Source organism: Populus alba, chromosome 1, assembly GCF_005239225.2.
Source record: "Populus alba chromosome 1, ASM523922v2, whole genome shotgun sequence".
In the NCBI taxonomy this organism is placed as follows: domain Eukaryota; kingdom Viridiplantae; phylum Streptophyta; class Magnoliopsida; order Malpighiales; family Salicaceae; genus Populus; species Populus alba.
Genome location: NC_133284.1, coordinates 10937727 through 10955197, shown reverse-complemented (window position 1 = coordinate 10955197; position 17471 = coordinate 10937727). Strand labels below are relative to the sequence as shown.

The 17471-nt window shown below is 31.3% G+C and overlaps 2 protein-coding genes across 3 annotated transcripts; both read right to left on the bottom strand.

The window, feature by feature from the left end:
• Nucleotides 1–3304: 3304 nt before the first annotated feature.
• Nucleotides 3305–9415, bottom strand: LOC118036111 (vacuolar-processing enzyme). The gene is made up of 9 exons (XM_035041821.2): nucleotides 8741–9415; nucleotides 8163–8327; nucleotides 5199–5355; nucleotides 4901–4986; nucleotides 4601–4800; nucleotides 4384–4432; nucleotides 4072–4281; nucleotides 3791–3997; nucleotides 3305–3692 (listed from the first exon to the last, which is right to left on the bottom strand). Exons 1-9 carry the CDS (start codon nucleotides 8966–8968, stop codon nucleotides 3510–3512), a joined length of 1485 nt encoding a protein of 494 aa, XP_034897712.1. The 5' UTR covers nucleotides 8969–9415; the 3' UTR covers nucleotides 3305–3509.
• Nucleotides 9416–11793: 2378 nt separating this feature from the next.
• On the bottom strand, nucleotides 11794–14647 carry LOC118036110 (uncharacterized). 2 transcript variants are annotated; one of them, XM_035041820.2, is made up of 2 exons: nucleotides 14408–14647; nucleotides 11794–13240 (listed from the first exon to the last, which is right to left on the bottom strand). In XM_035041820.2, exon 2 carries the CDS (start codon nucleotides 13216–13218, stop codon nucleotides 12313–12315), a length of 906 nt encoding a protein of 301 aa, XP_034897711.1. In that variant the 5' UTR covers nucleotides 13219–13240; nucleotides 14408–14647; the 3' UTR covers nucleotides 11794–12312. The 2 variants fall into 2 exon arrangements, with proteins under 2 accessions (XP_034897711.1, XP_073265729.1); XM_073409628.1 differs by having other exon boundaries at nucleotides 11794–13167.
• Between the last annotated feature and the right edge of the window lie 2824 nt (nucleotides 14648–17471).

Sequence of the window (17471 nt, the reverse complement as noted above, 5' to 3'; positions counted from 1 at the left end):
TTTGTTCAGATTTCATCCTTTTTTTTCACTCTGATCAAATTCCATCGACCATCATGATCAAGAGGATTAGAGGGTTCAGGCTTGGACGCAAGAAACTAGCAAGATTCTTCAAATGGATTGCCCAACACAGAAGAGAACCAGCTCGTTTGTGCTCCATGGACCAACCAAGAAGGTCCTGCAATTCCATTTCCAAAATCTTGGACATGGCTCGATATTTTAAACGGGGAGCTAAAACTCTCTGTTTTCCAAACTCGGATCCGGGTTATATCAAATTGGGTCATGCGAAACCAATGGAGGTACCCAAAGGACACTTGGCTGTATACGTGGGCGAATCAGATGGAGACACGAGGAGGGAATTGGTGCCTGTCATTTTCTTCAATCACCCTCTCTTTGCAGAGCTATTACAGAGAACGGAGCGGGTAAACGGGTATAATCATTCGGGTGGGATTACTTTACCGTGTGGGTATTCGGAGTTTGAGAAGGTAAAGACGAGGATTGCCGCCTGGGAAAATTGCCATAATAGTAAATGGACGACGCTTTATAAGTATTGGTGATGTTTGATGTCATTGGTGGGTTTTGAGCTTGCACTTCAAATATTTTTATCATCCTTTAATGAAAATTAAATTCCATTAGTTTTCTGTGGATAGATGAAATAAAATGATTGCTTTTAGTGATTCTTTTTTTTCAACCTTTTACTTTCGTTATTTGTCGAGGTAAAGAATATTTTAGGCTAAACCATCTAATTAACAAAAAAAAAACTAAAATTAATGGTGAAATTATTATAGTATAGAAATCAGTATGGATTGTAAGTTCTATAACGTCTTTTTTCTTTTTTTGTTATCCTTTGTTTTTTTTTTTTTTCAATTTGATCCTATCATATAGTGTTTATTTAGAATTAAGCTTGATGATATATTTCATTTTTCTAAATATGAAGATTTTGGGATGTCAATAAAGAATTATAATGATCAGTTGAGGTTTAGTTTGGCAAAATAAAACATATTCTTATTAATTTAAAATAATTGAGCTTTTGGGGCCGAGTTTGAATTTGAGACCAATGTTCAACCCCATTGTTTTGCGAGGATTGAATTGAGCAAGTAGGGAAAAATGTTTATCCTTCTTTTTTGTTGTCCTTTGAATTTTTTCATTACTCCATTTAATATTTTTTTTTCAAATTGATCCTTTATCATCGAGTTTATTTGAAAATGGACTTGATGATTTATTTCAATTGGTTAAATATGTGGATTTTACGATTTCGAGAAACATTATAGCGCTCGGTTAATGCTAAGTTTAGTAAACAAAAAAATTAGTTTCATTGACTTAAAACTAGAGTTTTTAAATTCGACCCAGCATTCGACCCAACCCAAGGCCCAGGTCACGAGTTTTGTCCGGGTCACCGGGTTTTGATCGAGTCACCCAAGAAAATCCTAATTTTTTTTATAAATCAAAACGACATCATTTTGGTTAAAAATATAGTCAATGAGTTGCAACATGGTTTTTGACCGGGTCATTTGGGTTTTTAACTTCCCTTATTTTTTCTTAAACCTGGCTCGATTCCAATCCTGGACCATATCGGGTTTTAAAACTATGCTTAAAACAATTAAGGCTTTAAAGGTCAAATTTGAAAATAAAACAAATGTACAACCACATTTTTTTACAAGATTGGAGACTAAATGTAAGAGAATAAAATTGAAAAAGAAAATCAGTAAAAAAAAAAAAAGACCAATGCAATTTGAATTTACATTTCATACCAATAACTTAGTCATGAGAATGAGATCACCCTCTCAAAAAATTACAAAGCCTTATTCTTAACAAATTCAATGTTGGATGGTGAAATTGAAAATAAAACAAATAGAAAAAGGAAAAAAAAAGCAAAAAAAAATAATAATCAAACTTGACATAAAAAATAAAAAACTAAATGATGAATGATAAAATTGAAAAACAAAATTAATTAAGAGAATGAAATAAAAAATAGTAAGAAAAATAATGAGGATCAAATTTTATATAAAAATAAAATAGAACCAAATGCCAAGGGTTGAGATTGAAAAACAAAATAAATAAATAAAAAGATTAAAAAAAAAAAATGAGCAATTAAAAAAATAGGGATTACAAATGAGAGGATGACTTTTAATTTTGGTTTGTCCAACATGATTCCCAAGGAAAGAGAAAAGAGATGGGAGAAAAATAAAAATTCAATAACAATCGAATCACCATGAATAATCATCTAGTCATTATACCGTAGGATTCATTACCACTCAATATTTAAAGTGACATCGTGGTTATCCATTTTTATTGTCGAGAGGCATTGCATGTGCATGTGCCTTCAAAAGAGTGTGGGCACCTCCCATATGTCAGCTCATGCAACACACACCAATAATTTATTTTTTTTAATAATGTTTTAAATTCTAAATTTTTTTGAATTGCCTTGACTCTACTTGATAATTACAACAAAATCAAGATGAAATGACAAGCCCTTAAACACAAGCCTAAAAATATTAGAATTCAAGAATAACTTAGAAATTTTAACTTTCAAATTAAAATAAAATTTCAAAAAAAAAACTCCATGAAACCAATTAAATAAATTTTAATTTTAATAGCTACTTAGTAATGTTTATCATGCAATAAAAATATGATTCGACCGAGATATTCCTTGTCAATTTAATGACAATTTTATCTCATGAAAAAGACCATATTAACCTTCAAACAAAGTTATTTTATTTTATAATAACAAAATAATCATTTTGTGTATCTTTAATAAAATGTAAATGTATATGCAATAAAATATACTGTTATATTTTGAGAAATAATGACCTCTTTTACCTTTTGTTTTAATGAATATATACACATGAATCTTATTTTATCCCTACAAATATACTGTTATATTTTGAAAAAAAAAAAAAGTCACTGTGATCTTAGTTTGATTAACTTTTCTTAAATTAATTAACTTTTTTCTTAAATAAAAGGATGTAAAAGGGACAAGCGAATAAGTGACTTTTGGGCTGCAAACATCTTCGTCGAAGTGACCTTGAATTAAGTACATCTGGGCTTTGTTAGCAACTCTCGGTGCCCTACTCCCACTCCTTTACACTGAATCTCGGGCTTAGACAAGATCCACATATAATATTTCAGGAGAAAACCAACTTCATAAGCTCATTGATGTCTTGTAACCTTTTGGTCTCCATAAAAGGTCTTTAGAACTCATCTCCATAGCCAAGATAGCCCCTTCATTTTTGTTGTTATGATAAGATTACTCTGGTTAGCAGGTCCTCAGAAATCACAGACATACAGGGAACAGATCTCGAGACAGTTTTATGGGAAAACAAGCCACACATGCATAGAAGTTGAAATTTATATTTACAAGTAGTGAGGGCGAAAGCCTTATTTCCTTTTTCACAAATATCACCCACTAAGAACACCTGGGTATAGAAATGCTATTGCCGAGATAAACCATCTAACAGTATGTACAATAACATATTCAGAATACTGAAAGCTAAATCCAGATTTTCCGGCTATTAGGCACTGTAACCTTGGTTTGAAGGATGCAGTTCCCCAGCATCATGGCCACTACAAGCGGCCACACAAGCTTCCTCCATGGAGGCTAGAGAGACGCCACCATTGCAAATGTTGGCAAATGCTCGCATGTGTTTCATTCCATACTGAGTCAGTGATCCACAATGTGTTTCAAACAATCGAACCTACAATTTTCGAAGTTCACATGTTGCTAGTAATTAATAATAAAATGAATGCGCAGCAAAGGAAAAGAGACTTGAACAAAGCATTGATGCTATGTTACCATTGATTTTAAGCATCTCCAGTCATCTACTAGGGGAGAACCGGGTTCCCTAACAGATTTAAGGATGGCGGAACCATTTTTAGGTCCAAATAATAGTGTTCCAATCAATTCCATGCTGCTGTCCAAGTGAGTTCTATGCTTTATTGTCTCTTTAATCTGATTGAGGATTTGGGTCTTCTTTTCTGACCCACCTTCAGCTCTTTTGTACTGCAAGACCCAAAACAAATTATGCAGCTTGAGGAAATATAAATTGTCATGGTCAAACCATTTGCTGCACTTACCATTTGCCAGAGGAAAACAAGCTCTGCATCTCTCTGGTTTACAACATCCATACGCGCACCAATGTGGCCATTGTTTGGAGGGAAGTTTACACTTGCTGGATCGAAACCTTGATACAAAAAAAGCTTCTCTCCTTTGAGGCTTTCGTTCCCATATTGCATCACATGGGATCCAGAAGTGAATGTGTTGTAATTGGAAGTCCTCTCTTTCACCTGCAGAAACAAGAAATCACGCGTTACGTTAGCCCTTTAGCAGTAACAAATTCAAATTAAGCCGTGTAGAAAGGCTCGTTTAGTGATAATTGTCGGCATTACCGAATGATATTGCTGCTTAATCGTTTCTCTCTTCAGATTGTGTGTTTCACTGCAGGAGAAGGGAGAGTTAATAAAAAAGAATAAACGCTGATAAACTATTGATTGCCTCGGAAAGGGACCTTTATTAATTGTGAACTACTGCCGTGGAAGAAGAATGAACTGGTTGGTTTGTGTAGCAAGTGATGAGTGGGACAGAAGGAGCCAATATTATACACACCTATCTTCCATCCAAGCAACACTGTACAAATCCCCTAAGCAAGTGACATACTCCGAGGGTGGAGATGGATCCATCCCAGGACAATAAGTTCCCCAGCTACTCTCTTCCGCATTTGAGGCTGTCGTCACGTAAATGTTTAGGTCCTTAGGCATGATCCCTTGGAAGATGCTCCCACTCTCGCAAGCTTCTATATACATTACCTGTCCGCAACAAAAGCTTGTCAGCAAGCAATTGTTTGTAAGTTGTCTCGGCAGCCTATAGAATTACTAATTATGATGTAAGAATAAATGGTCTCTTTACCATTTCTTTGTAGCTCCCAGATGCATGTTTCTTCTTCAGAACCTCGATGAAATCCATTGCATATAGAAAAGGCATATTTGGCATTCCTGTGTTCACATGGTATGGGCCAGTTATGCATTCTTTCCGAATTAAACCTTGATTAAAACCGAAACAAAGGAGCAAATTTGAAGTGAAATGGATGATGCTGCTATGGTTGAGCTATCAACTGAGATATTTACGACCAATGTCAAGACTACTGGCATTTTGAAGGCTAGGAAACGAAGCTGAGCATCATGAAAAAGGCGGGAAAATTACTTACCAAGAACTCCAGGACCTCCATGATCAGAATAGTACAAGAAGATCCTGTCATTGGGCTTGCTATCCACAACCTTGCCACTTCCACCTTTGACAGCACTCTTGTTACCAAGAAGTACTGCATACAGATTCTCAGTATTAACCTGTTCACCAGTGTAATCCTACCACAAAAGACAACGCATTTCAACAATTAGTGAAAATTTCAACATTAAAAGCCAAATCATGGCTTATAACTTCAATTAGAACAATAATTAATTATCTCAATTTGGTCATAAGCCTTTAGTCCAAATCCAAACAGGTGACCGGCTATCAATAATTAAAAAATAGACCGGACCGGCTATCAATAATTAAAAAATAATGTGGCCAAAGTGACTAAAACCACCTCACTGTTTATCGATAATTCCTTGATTATATTTTACTTTTTTCTTCAGAAATCAGAAAACCGTGTTGTTTAGTTTTCTATAGCTGCAACTAGCAGGAGTTGAGAGATTCACATCACACAGGCACTCAAATATTGCCAGTAGCAGTTCATGACATGCTACCAACTGATAAGAAAATTGCAGATGAATAGTGTTTGGGATACGATAACTTGTTTTTTTAAAAGGATTTTTGTTTTTAAAAAATATTAAAATAATATATATTTTTTATTTTTAAAAATTTATTTTTGATATCAAAAGCTTAAAATGATCTAAAAATTTTAAAAAAATTAATTTAAAGCAAAAATATTTTCAAAATTTAACAAAAAAACAAGTTAAAACTCACTCTTAAAAGGTGCTAGAATAGCAGCAATTAATTAAAATGAATATTAATCGAGGGTGAATATGTGAACCTTAATAATATTGTAATTCAAGAAGTTTTTGTTTCTTAAGACAAGTCCATTTTCTAATCATAGTTTAATATACTGAAGTAAATCCGAAAATGGGTGTCCTTTTCCTTTCAGATAAATATTTATAAAATTATGTCATATTCTTTGGATATTTCGGATAGACCAATAAGGTTGAATTACAAATCTTACAAAGAACGCAACTTGGATGCAGATTAAAGGCTGGCATCACAGAACCAATCACTATCAATTACGAATTTAGGATGGAACATGTCAACCAAAAGCTTCAAACATGGTAGACATGATTAATACTAAAAAGACAACCTTAACCACAGAGGGAAAAAAACACATGGGATCCCACCAAAGTGGGGTCCGAAGAGATTATGATAATTAGACGCCATTCATTTTCCCCTCCTCAGTTCTCCCATAAAATGATAGCTTCTACTGTTGGCAATCCATATAATTCCTGTTGTAACATGCAATGTGTGTATATATAATATAAACTAGAAAATACTACACTGGTAAACTGTTTGTCGGGTTAAATTTTTCTTCAATATAAAAAAAATATTCAAATATTACTAATGTTTTTTTTAGTGAAAAAGAAAAATAAACCATGTGAGGATGACTCGAAATGATATAATTGATTTTGTGAGTTCAAAAGCAACTTGAAGAACCTTTAAAAACATAGTTTAACTCTAAAAAAATTTCAATATGACATTTTTTTATATTAAGATAACAATATAATAGATTAACTTAGGTTAACCCGAATTAACATGTCAAGTCCGTGACTCGAGTTATGAGACTATAATAACCCTATAGAAAACAAATAAGAAAAAATTATTAAGCTTAATTTGCAATTAACTCAATGTTGAATGATGAAATTAAAAAAAAATCAATTAAAAAAATAACCTTAAAAAAACGATCCAAGTTAACATTTTAAATTTGAAACTCGGATTATAACACCAAGATAATCCCTTAGAAAGAAAATTGAAACAAATTATGAAGTTCAATTCTTAACTAATCCAATGTTGAAAGATGAAACTAAAAAAAAAATCAATTAAAAAAACATAAAAAATAACCCAAGTCAATCCGCCAAACCCATGAATCGAGTCATGAAACTGATAGAAAGAAAATAAAAAAATAACATGATTTAACTTGAATTAACTTGTTAAATCCACGACTTTAGTCATGAAACTAAGATAACCCCATAAAAAACAAATCAAAATAAATTATAAAGTTCAATTCTTAATCAATCTTATTGGATCCAATGTTGAAAGATGAATCTGTAAAAAATTTAATTACAAAAATGACACAAAAAATTATCAAAGTCAACCCATTAAGTAGTATTACTAGATTATCAAGTTGAGATAACCTCATAAAAATCAAAACAAAATAAATCATGAAGTTTGATTCTCAATTGAACACAATATTAAATAATGAAATTAAAAAATATATATAATTAAAAAAAAACAAGTCAACTAAATTAACATGTCAAACCCGCAACTTGGGTCGTGAAATAGAGACAACCTAATAAAAAAAAAAATCTAATGTTGAAGGATATAATACTGAGATAACTTTTTAGAAAGAAAATTAAAAAAATAACTTGATTTAACCGAGGTTGAAATGCCAAAACTTGCGATCCTGATCATGAAATCAAAATATCCTCATAGAAAATAAATTAAAACAGATTATAAAGCTCAATTACCAACTGATCCAATATTAAATAATAAAATTAAAAAATCCTCAATTAAAAAAATACAAAAAAATAACACTTAGATTAACTTAGTAAGCACTATTCTCGGATCATGAGACTAAAATAATCTAATAAAAAACAAATAAAATAAATCATAAAATCTAATTTCTAATTAATTCAATATTAAATAATAAAATTAAAAAAATACCTTAGTTAGCATGATTAATCCACCAAACCAGTGATATATTTTATGATAATAGAATAACTCAATAAAAATAAAATTTAATATTAAAAGATAAAAAAATATTATTAAAAAAATCAAAAATAAAAACAAATTTTTTTTTTTAAATTCCACCAAGACAGGATTCTAAGCTACAATACTTTCTTCCATGCGTTGTAGTAAATAAATAATAATTCAATAAGCCAATAGTATTTATTATACATGTGGTTACCTTAGGCACACCAGCATAAACATCATCTCCTTGTGGATGGTTGATGATAACTCCAGGCCTTGGGTTCAAAACATGCATGGCTATATCATCATACATAAACACCACCATGTTCTCTTCTTTTATCCCGCCTTTTCTTAATAGTTGATATGCATGGCAGACATCCGCCTACATATGTATATATCCACAATCAATTATCAATAAGAATTTCACATCCAACAAAAAAAATAATAAAAAATAAAAAACACATGCACTCCTATAATAAAAGCAATCGCTACTGTCTTTTAATTATAATATTAGAAGAATCTTTGAGAAAATAGTAATGATTATTTTTTGAATATTTTTTATTTTAAAATATATAAAATAATATTTTTTATTGTAAAAACATTATCATTATATTTAAAAAAAATATATTTTTTAAAAAAAAATCATCGCAAACAGCTCCCGAACAGCTTCTAAGCTTATTGGTTAACTAAAAAGTCCGTGAAGATGGATTAGCCACCTGCCCTTTTATAAAAGAAGAGAAGGTAAGGTGGGAGGCTAGCAGGCTAGCTTAGCTAGCTAATTTTAGTGAGTTTCACCTGATGCCTGTAATTTCCATAACCACTTGAACCGGCCACAAGAACCGCCCATCTCGAGCCAATTTCTTCACCACCATCATCGACTTCTGGCTCATCTTTCCCCGTTGGCATAAGAATCCTTGGTTCAACCGGGTTCAACCGGGCGGCTTGAACACTCTGTGCATGTAGAAAAGACAGCATCGCAAGTACTAAAATAGCCGACAAAAAATAGGCCTTGTGGGTCTCCATCGGAGAGTTGTTGACCTGTTCAAGAGATATTGATCACAGCAGCAATGGTCAAGAGCAAGAAAAAAAACTAATGAAGAAGAAAAAGAGCCTGGAGAGAAAATTAGGAGGAGCTAGCAAGCCGCTGGCTGGAAGAGAATCGGCGAAGGGGTTTATAAAGTGAGGGCGATGGAGCGATGTAAGATTCCATGCAAAGTAAGGGGTTGACACGTAAGCGAAATGGCTATAGAATGGTGGGTCCCAAAATAACTCAAGTGAGGGGGTGTTTTGATGGATGCTGTGTTGTTTTCATGTTTTTTGGAGCGTGTTAATCAATCTTTTGCTTTGCTTTTCTTTTCTTTTGTTGTGGGCTTGGCGTTCAGGTTTTAGAGATAGGAAAAGTAGTTTTACATGGTTCAAAGAGGAAGGATTTTTAGGTTAGGCCGGCTTTTGTTGATTTTTGTCCACTATTTTAGGGAGGAAAATAAATTGCAGACAGCTCACAGCTCACAGCTCACAGCTCAGTTATGAATTGATGGGTTAATTAAGAGTTAGGACTTCCCTGTGAGGCTAGCTGTCTGGAGCTATACTCACAAAAATAATAACCTCAGCGGCGGATGTATTCTCTCCTCTGTTATTCGAGCAATAAATTTAGAGAGTGTTTGGGAGTGTGGTAGCTGTTGCTTTTCAAATAGCTTTTCGTGCCAAAAAGCATGCCAATAATATTTTTTCATTTTTTAAAAATTATTTTTGATATCAGCACATCAAAACGATCCAAAAAGTACAAACCGTACTCAATTTTAGCAAAAAAAAAAATTTCAAAATTTGTCCAAAAGCAGGTTCGACCTCAGCCCCAAACGGGCTCTTACACCATAACGAACATGAATTCCCCGTAAATCTTGGCTTAGATTTAGATTAGAAAGATAACTTAGTTTTGATGATTTTGTCTTGATATTCTACATAATTATATTTATATTTTAAAATGAACTAACTACAGTAGAAGGAAGGAGATGCCCCCGCCCCTATCGAGAGAAGAGTGTCCAGAACCAGGATATATTAAGGCAGTTGATATCTAACCTTGTAAAACGTGTTTTGGAGCTTGTGAGGTGCCCAAAATAAAAATGTAAGACATGAAAGTCAGGTTAAGTTGAGTCATAACATACACTATTTTGCAAGGGGAAGTGGGCCAGGCCTTACATTTGTTTTCAAGTGAAGTTTGAAATAATACGAGATAAATATTAAGATATTTTTAACAATATAAGTCCCATTTATTAAAGCATTAACATGCGTCTTATTTTTTAATTTTCTCTTAACATTGAAGAAATATCTACATGAAATTAAATGAATGTTTTAATTTTGGTACAAGTTATCCAAGATGAGAAAATATTAACAAATTCCTACTTAAAGTCACTTCTTTGCCATCATCATGTCTTAGTAAGCGGTTGATTTTTGTTCTCAAGTGAAGCTTGAAATAGTATAGGATAAATGTTGAAATATCTTCAACAATATAAGCCTCGCATATTAAAGCCCCAATATGCACCTTTTTTTTTTTAATTTTTGCTTAAGGTTGAACATGTACTCAAGGTAGGTTGCATTGTTGTTCGATTATTTTTCTAGGTCAAGTTTATATTCGTTTGTCTTTTTTAAAGGTCTAAGGCATATCTTTCTTCATGAAAAAGTCTCTATCTTATTGGATGAAGTACTAACCGTTTTAAAATCTAAATTTTAGTATTATATTTATTTTGCACTTTGTATCTTTAATACCTAAGGGTGTACTTTATTGTGTAATTTTACACCCCCCAAATATTAAAGTTTATATCTAAACCCTAATACAAAATGAACAAAATAATTGGTTAAGAGTTTTTGATATTTTAACCAAATTCTAACGGATAATCATAAACTGATTACGATATCCATTTGTTTTGCTTTTTAAAAAACAAAATATGAGAAAGATGCAACTTTTTTTTTATGAAAATATGCTTAGAAAACTTTTTTGAAAGGGAAAATTAATTAAAAGTTTTGAAATTTATTAGAAATATTTTTGAGAAAACTAAGTCTTTTAATATCAAATCTATATCTTATAATATAAAAATACAATCTAATACTATGCAAAATTGATAGAAAAACACGCGAGAAAATCAAAAATATTTTGAAATAACTCTTGAAATGTTTTTTTTAATATATATAATATTATAATATATATTATTATTAAATATATTGGGCTGGGATAGTTGCCTAAACTGTCTTGAGAAAAAAATATTTTATCTAAAAAAACCTATCAAGATACTTATGTATTTATTTATCTCTAATACAAACTCTTCATACCAAAAAAAACTAAATATCTAACTCTTACTTAAAACAATATTTTGAGGTTTTATAAATAAATAAAAAATATTAATAGGTTTTACTTAAAAAATATGTAACAATGTTATCTATTTATAATATTATATTTAAAATACTTATATTACATGTATAGTTATATTTTATAAAATAAGCTATATATAAATATATAATATGATTAAAAAAAAATTTAACCATTACACTTATTATATCTCATTTTTTTATTGTAAATTATCAAATAGTTATATATAATGTTCTATATTATTTAGATAAGCTTGAAAAAAAAAAAATTAATAGATCATTTTCCAACTCATTTTTTATGATATAGCTAAACACTAAAAAGTGTTTTTCAATTTATTTTTTATGACAATACCAAACATTAAAAAATAATTCACTTGAAAAAATTCACTTTGTTAAAATCTATTTTCTATATAAATTACTTATAAAAAAAATATTTTCCGGCATATTAACATGTCCTAAGTTTGAAAAGAAATAGAGAACCAACCATGTACTACCATAGAAGATTTAATTATTAGAAAAGCATACAAGCCACAGCATGCGTCGTAGGAGAGCCTGATCCCAATTTATCTCGTTAAGGAAGCAAGGACCTCCACTAATGTAATTAAACGCAATCAATACATTACAGTCTATAGGATAACAAATTACTACATTTGGTAACGAAATAGAGAAAAAGTTGCCTGAGGAAAGAAAAAAAACCTTCTTCGGAATGTCACGTCACAAGTGTCTCCAGTGCATCTAGTTAACAAGATATTCCTCCCAATCAGAAAATCGCAGCATACCATGCCCCAAGTAGATCACGAAACTTCAAGTACCACTTCACACAGTTTCAATAGCATGCCATGCTATCATTAGAGAAAGATTCCACGAGTCATTAGCATATTTATTGTGGAAGACGATATCCTTATTGTAAAGGAACCAGAAATGTAACAAAACTCTCTCAAATGCCCTTGTATTTCGCTCACCCGGTTCAAAATTTTGATTCAAAGAATGAAAACGATGAATTTTTTTCAGTATTTTCCCCTCCACGAAGACCACTTTAGTTTCAACTGGTACGACAAAGGAGAAATACCCAGAACTCCACGTGCTAAACTTGGATCAAACACATCAAAATGTACCCGACTCAGGGTGTCCAAGAAAACTTGGGCAGGCACAGCTGGCAGAAGCACTGAACGAGCCTCAGTGGGGACTGTTCCAGCCAATGAACGAGCCTTCTGCAAATGAACATTGGCCACTGATGCCATATCAAATACAGCATTACATAGACTCTCGCGTAAATCCAAGCGGATTTCAAATCGACCTCCCTCCTTAACCAGCAACCCATGTTTGGCTGCCACTTCAGTAGGTATGTAACAAAAGTGTCGGTTGCGACTAGCATGATATGGAAGTGATCTAAGCAGCAAAAGAAGGCCACTTGCCTTCCCAGCATGTGATGCTGCATGATCAGCTGCAGTGGACCTGATACCACCAGCTTGAAGAGTCATATACAAAAGGGTTGATACAGTGTCCTCGGCATATTTTTCCAACTCTTCTATTGTTTCTGGGATGTCAGTAACCTCTCTCCTAGCGTCGTTAATCCGAGCTTCAACAGGTCGTTTCAGCCAGCCCTTACTAATTCTATTCTCAGATATCACTGATGAGAGAGCCTGGGCTGCTGGGTGCTCAATTACTTTGTTAGCGTAGATCTTATCAATAGCTTCTTGCCACCACAGAAGGCGCATAAGACCAATCCTGGGATCTGAAGCAACATCCATAGCTCTGGCAGTTTCAACATTGAAGGCACGGAGTGCGAATGCTGCCTTCCGGATGTTAGGAGGAAGTTCAAGGAGGCAGAGATAGTGATGGTAATCATAATTTCGCACTTGCTGTACACAATAGGAGAAAGCTGTTCGTAAGCTACTAGAAGCACCGTTCATCAAATCGCCACTGTGGTTCCTCCTATAAATGCATGATAGTTATACAAATGGCAAGTCTAAATAATGATTTAAAAGAACAAAACTCACTTTTTTATGTCTGGGTAAAGCAGATTATTTAGAAACCCATAGAGGAGAAAGATCCACTTTAGTTCCATGGGATCAGCAATTGATTCACAATTTTGTTCACTTAGATTCTGAATGGTCTAAGTAAAAGGACAGGTAACAATGAAAGGAGTAAAAAATTCATAAATTCATCCATGTAACTTGCAAGTTATAGAACTTGCCAGTAGTGATAAAGCACTTCTAGTCATGCAAGAAAGAGGTGGTGGTTGCTCTAACACCAAACCAAAGATGTTAGCGACAAACTTGAGATGTCAAGCATGTCACACACGGTAACCCTTGTATTAGTGATAAAAGCCATTTATTAAAGAGACTCACTGTGCAATATCTTATACTACAATTGAATTTTCTAACAGAGTCGGTTTCAGTTCATTTGTTGCTCGAGCTGAACCACTTGCATTATTCTAACTCTCCATGTTTTCTCTGTGAGCAAAGAAACAGCTCACAGAATTTCAAGATTTCAAAGACAACGATTCTCATGGAGGACTTCCACATATGATGTCAACGTACACGGGTGGGAACAATAGATTCATTGTTTCCTTGATATGTCCTGGCCATTGCCCAACATCTTTACTTAGAAACACAACCCAGTGCAGAAAACAGAGTGCTTCTAGGGAAATAAATTGTGCCCAAATTTAAGATTACTGTTAGTTCAGAGTGAGGAAATTACAGGCGGTAATCCTTATAGACCAAGCATGTCGATTTTCAAACCACACGAGACCCTAACATTACAGTTTCGTTTGTCTCTAGAAATATGATTGCATAACTGGAAGCTTTAAATTCGAAAATTGATGAGAAATTAAAATCCAACAAACGGGTGGTTGCTGGAAACTAGGAGTAAACACAGAGCTTACAAATTTGACAACAGATCATTGACAAAATGCAGCTTAAGCACGTTTCATATAGGCATTTAATCAAACGAAATGAGGGCATTCTAAAGCATTAGCCTTTTTGCCTTAAAACAGGAAGAGCACAAGGCAACCAAATCTATACGAGGAAGTAACAGTTATAGAGCAAAGAAATCAAGTAATTTAAGAATAATCTTCACGCAGAAATGATTGCAGCTTACCGATAGAGAGAAAAATCAAAGGTGAAGCTTTCAAAAGGCAGAGAGTCCGGATTCCTTATGCGATGTTGGAGAGAGAGAGAACATTAAAATGTTAAAATGATCGTGTGGCATCTACAAAAACCTACCTCGTGGAAGTGAGATTCAGGGCATTGATGTCTCCACGAAACGGCACCATCTCCAACAACACTACCTTCCCTCTCTCCCTAAACGCTGCGTTTTAGCCTTTTCCTATTTGTGTTATTCTCAACCATCAATCAAGCATATGGGATAAATTTATATCAAAAAATTTATATTTGATGTTTAATATTTTTTATTATTATGTATTTGATATAAAAATATTAATACTGATAATAAATTATTCATAAAAATTTAATTCAAATATTTTTTATTTTTAAAATTTTAAAATCCATTTCTAACATGATTTTATCACATTTATTATATTTTTATATTTCAATCATACGTAAAATATAAATATATTATTTTGATATTTATTTAAAAAAAAATTTATAATTATAAAAAAAAAATTTAACAGAAAGAATAATTTCAGTTAAAAATATTGAATTCATTAAGATTAATAAAAAGATTTATCTTGATTGAGAAAAAAATATTTTCAAATGATTATATTTTCATATTTAATAACAGTAACAAACAATTTCCTGAGACCTAAATATTTTTTAGCGTTTAAAGAAACTTTGTCATGTGTTGTGCACTGCAGGCAAACTAGTATTTTCACTATGTTATTTAGGTTAAAAAATAAAATATTCAAATAGAATTATAATATGTTACATTGTGTTTACATTTTTGTAATACTCTAGATCTCTAATTTGATTTGAACGTACTGCTATTTTTTTTCTTCTTTGAATGTTTTATTTGATTTGATAATCTGATATTATAATAGTTTATGTATTTTGCATCGCATATATTTGTATTTTAAATTTTGATTTTGTAATAACTAAAATAACTTGTTTTTTTATTTATAAATATTTTATTTTTATTTATTTTGCATGTAAAAATTTATTTTATAATTTTTTTAATCAAATATATATTTTTAAACTTATTTTTAAAAAACTATAACTAAAAATATATTTTTTAAATCTATAATTTTTAAATTGAAATTGTAAAACCTACCACAATATTAAACATACATAGTTTGCTGAAAGACAATTTTAAGACTATTATTATAAATAATTTAGTGTGAGTTTTCTTTATGTTATTTTGAAAGACTATTTTTAATATTTTATTATATAGTGCAACAGACAGAGATAGTTAGTTGAAACCAATGCGAAATTAATATTTTTAGCTTAATTCTTTTTTATTCAAGTTTCATACTTTTTTTTTATATCCTAAATATTAAAGACTGATTTTTTTTAATATATACTAATCACATAAATAACCCTTGTCATTTTGTATTTTTCTTTACATGAGGTATGATATGATTAAATAGGGATATTAAAAAAAACTAACCAACCAAGAAAAATACAACATGAATAAAAAAAATACAACAACAGTAAATAAATTGGAAAAAAAAAAAGACAATGAAAAGAAAGTCAAAAGAAGCAACGTGGGCCTATCCAGGTTAGCACTCCAAATATGCGACTTAGTCAAAATACTAGGGTAAGCCCGCTAGAAACAAATTGAATAAAACTATAAATCTCAGTTATCAAACAATTCAATGTTAAAGTGTGAAATTGAAGGGAAAATATCAATTTAAAAAAAACAACGAAAAAAAACTCAAGTCAAACCGGATTAACTCGTTAACCCCGTAATGATGGGCATAAAATTGAAATAACCCCATAGAAAGAAAAGAAAGTGAAAAAAAAAAAGACATGAAGACCAATTCTCAATCAAATAAATTTTAAAGATAAAATTATTTAAAAAAAAAATGTTGAAGGTACATGATAACGAAGCAAAAAATAAATGTGAATACGATAACTTCATAGAAAGCAAAATGAAAAAAAAAAAAAACATTCAAAGCTCAATTTCTAGCAAAAAAAAAAATATTGAAGGATTAAATTGAAGTAACAAATATAATCTAAAAAAAAAAAAAACTCAACCCAAGCTCACTTGGGTTAACATGCAAAATCTGCGACCTAGTTGTGATACTAAGATAACCCTATCGAAAGCATATTGAATAAAGTTTAATTATCAAATAACTTAACGTTAAAGGGTGGGATAACTCATATTATTTTCAAAATCAGTGAAAATTCAAAAGAAAGAAAGAAACAAAAAATCGATAGAGCACAATCTTCAATTAAATAAATGTTGAATAATGAAACTAAAAAAAACAAAAAATATGATCTTGAAAAAAAAGGACAAACCAAAGAAATCTCCTAAACTTTGGTTAATATTTCAAACTCACAACCCATGAAATCCTAGACATTGCTCAATTAAGAAGATCAATTTTCAAGCAATTTAATGTAGAAGCATAAAGCTAGAAACAAATATCAATTAAAAGAATAAGGATTAAATCTTATAGGAAAAAAAATAATAAAAAAAGGATGAAATTATGAAAAAAAATCAATTGTAGAAATTACATAAAATAAAATAAATAGCAATCAAAAGAATAGATACCGAATCTAACACAAGAAAGAATTAAAGAAGGGTAAGATTAAAAAAATTAATTATATAAATTATTTCATATAAAATAATTATTAATCAAAAGAGTAGATACCAAATCTAAAGAAAAAACAATTTGAAGAGTTGCTTTGAAAATTTAAAAAACTAGGTTTAGAAATCGATGAGGAGAGAAAACAAAAGGAAAAAACAAAGATCATCCTTGCCAAATCGAAGGTTCATTGACTACACGCACTACCCAAGAATGAAGGGGGCACAAAGATTATTTGAACAATGCCTTGAAAAATAACATTTAGTTTTCGGGCGATATCCCATGTGCTGCCCAAAAAACATAATAAAAGGTTGAAAAACCTTAGATGTGAGTTAAAGAAATTTGATTTGAAAGGTAGTTATGGGATTTCACTATGCTTAAAAAATTAAAAAGATTAAAAAAAACCCTTTAAGCAAGTTTATTTTTTTTTGCTTTTAAGAATAATTAAGTAATTTTAAT

Bases quoted from the DNA above. Each gene is read 5' to 3' on its own strand.
- LOC118036111 (XM_035041821.2), bottom strand. From the start codon at position 8,968: ATGGAGACCCACAAGGCCTATTTTTTGTCGGCTATTTTAGTACTTGCG. The intron at 4,433-4,600 runs GTGTGTATAATA...CTTCTCCTGCAG, and splicing joins GTTGCTTGGATGGAAGATAG to TGAAACACACAATCTGAAGA. The intron at 4,282-4,383 runs GTAATGCCGACA...TTGTTTCTGCAG, and splicing joins TTAAGCAGCAATATCATTCG to GTGAAAGAGAGGACTTCCAA.
- LOC118036110 (XM_035041820.2), bottom strand. From the start codon at position 13,218: ATGAACGGTGCTTCTAGTAGCTTACGAACAGCTTTCTCCTATTGTGTA.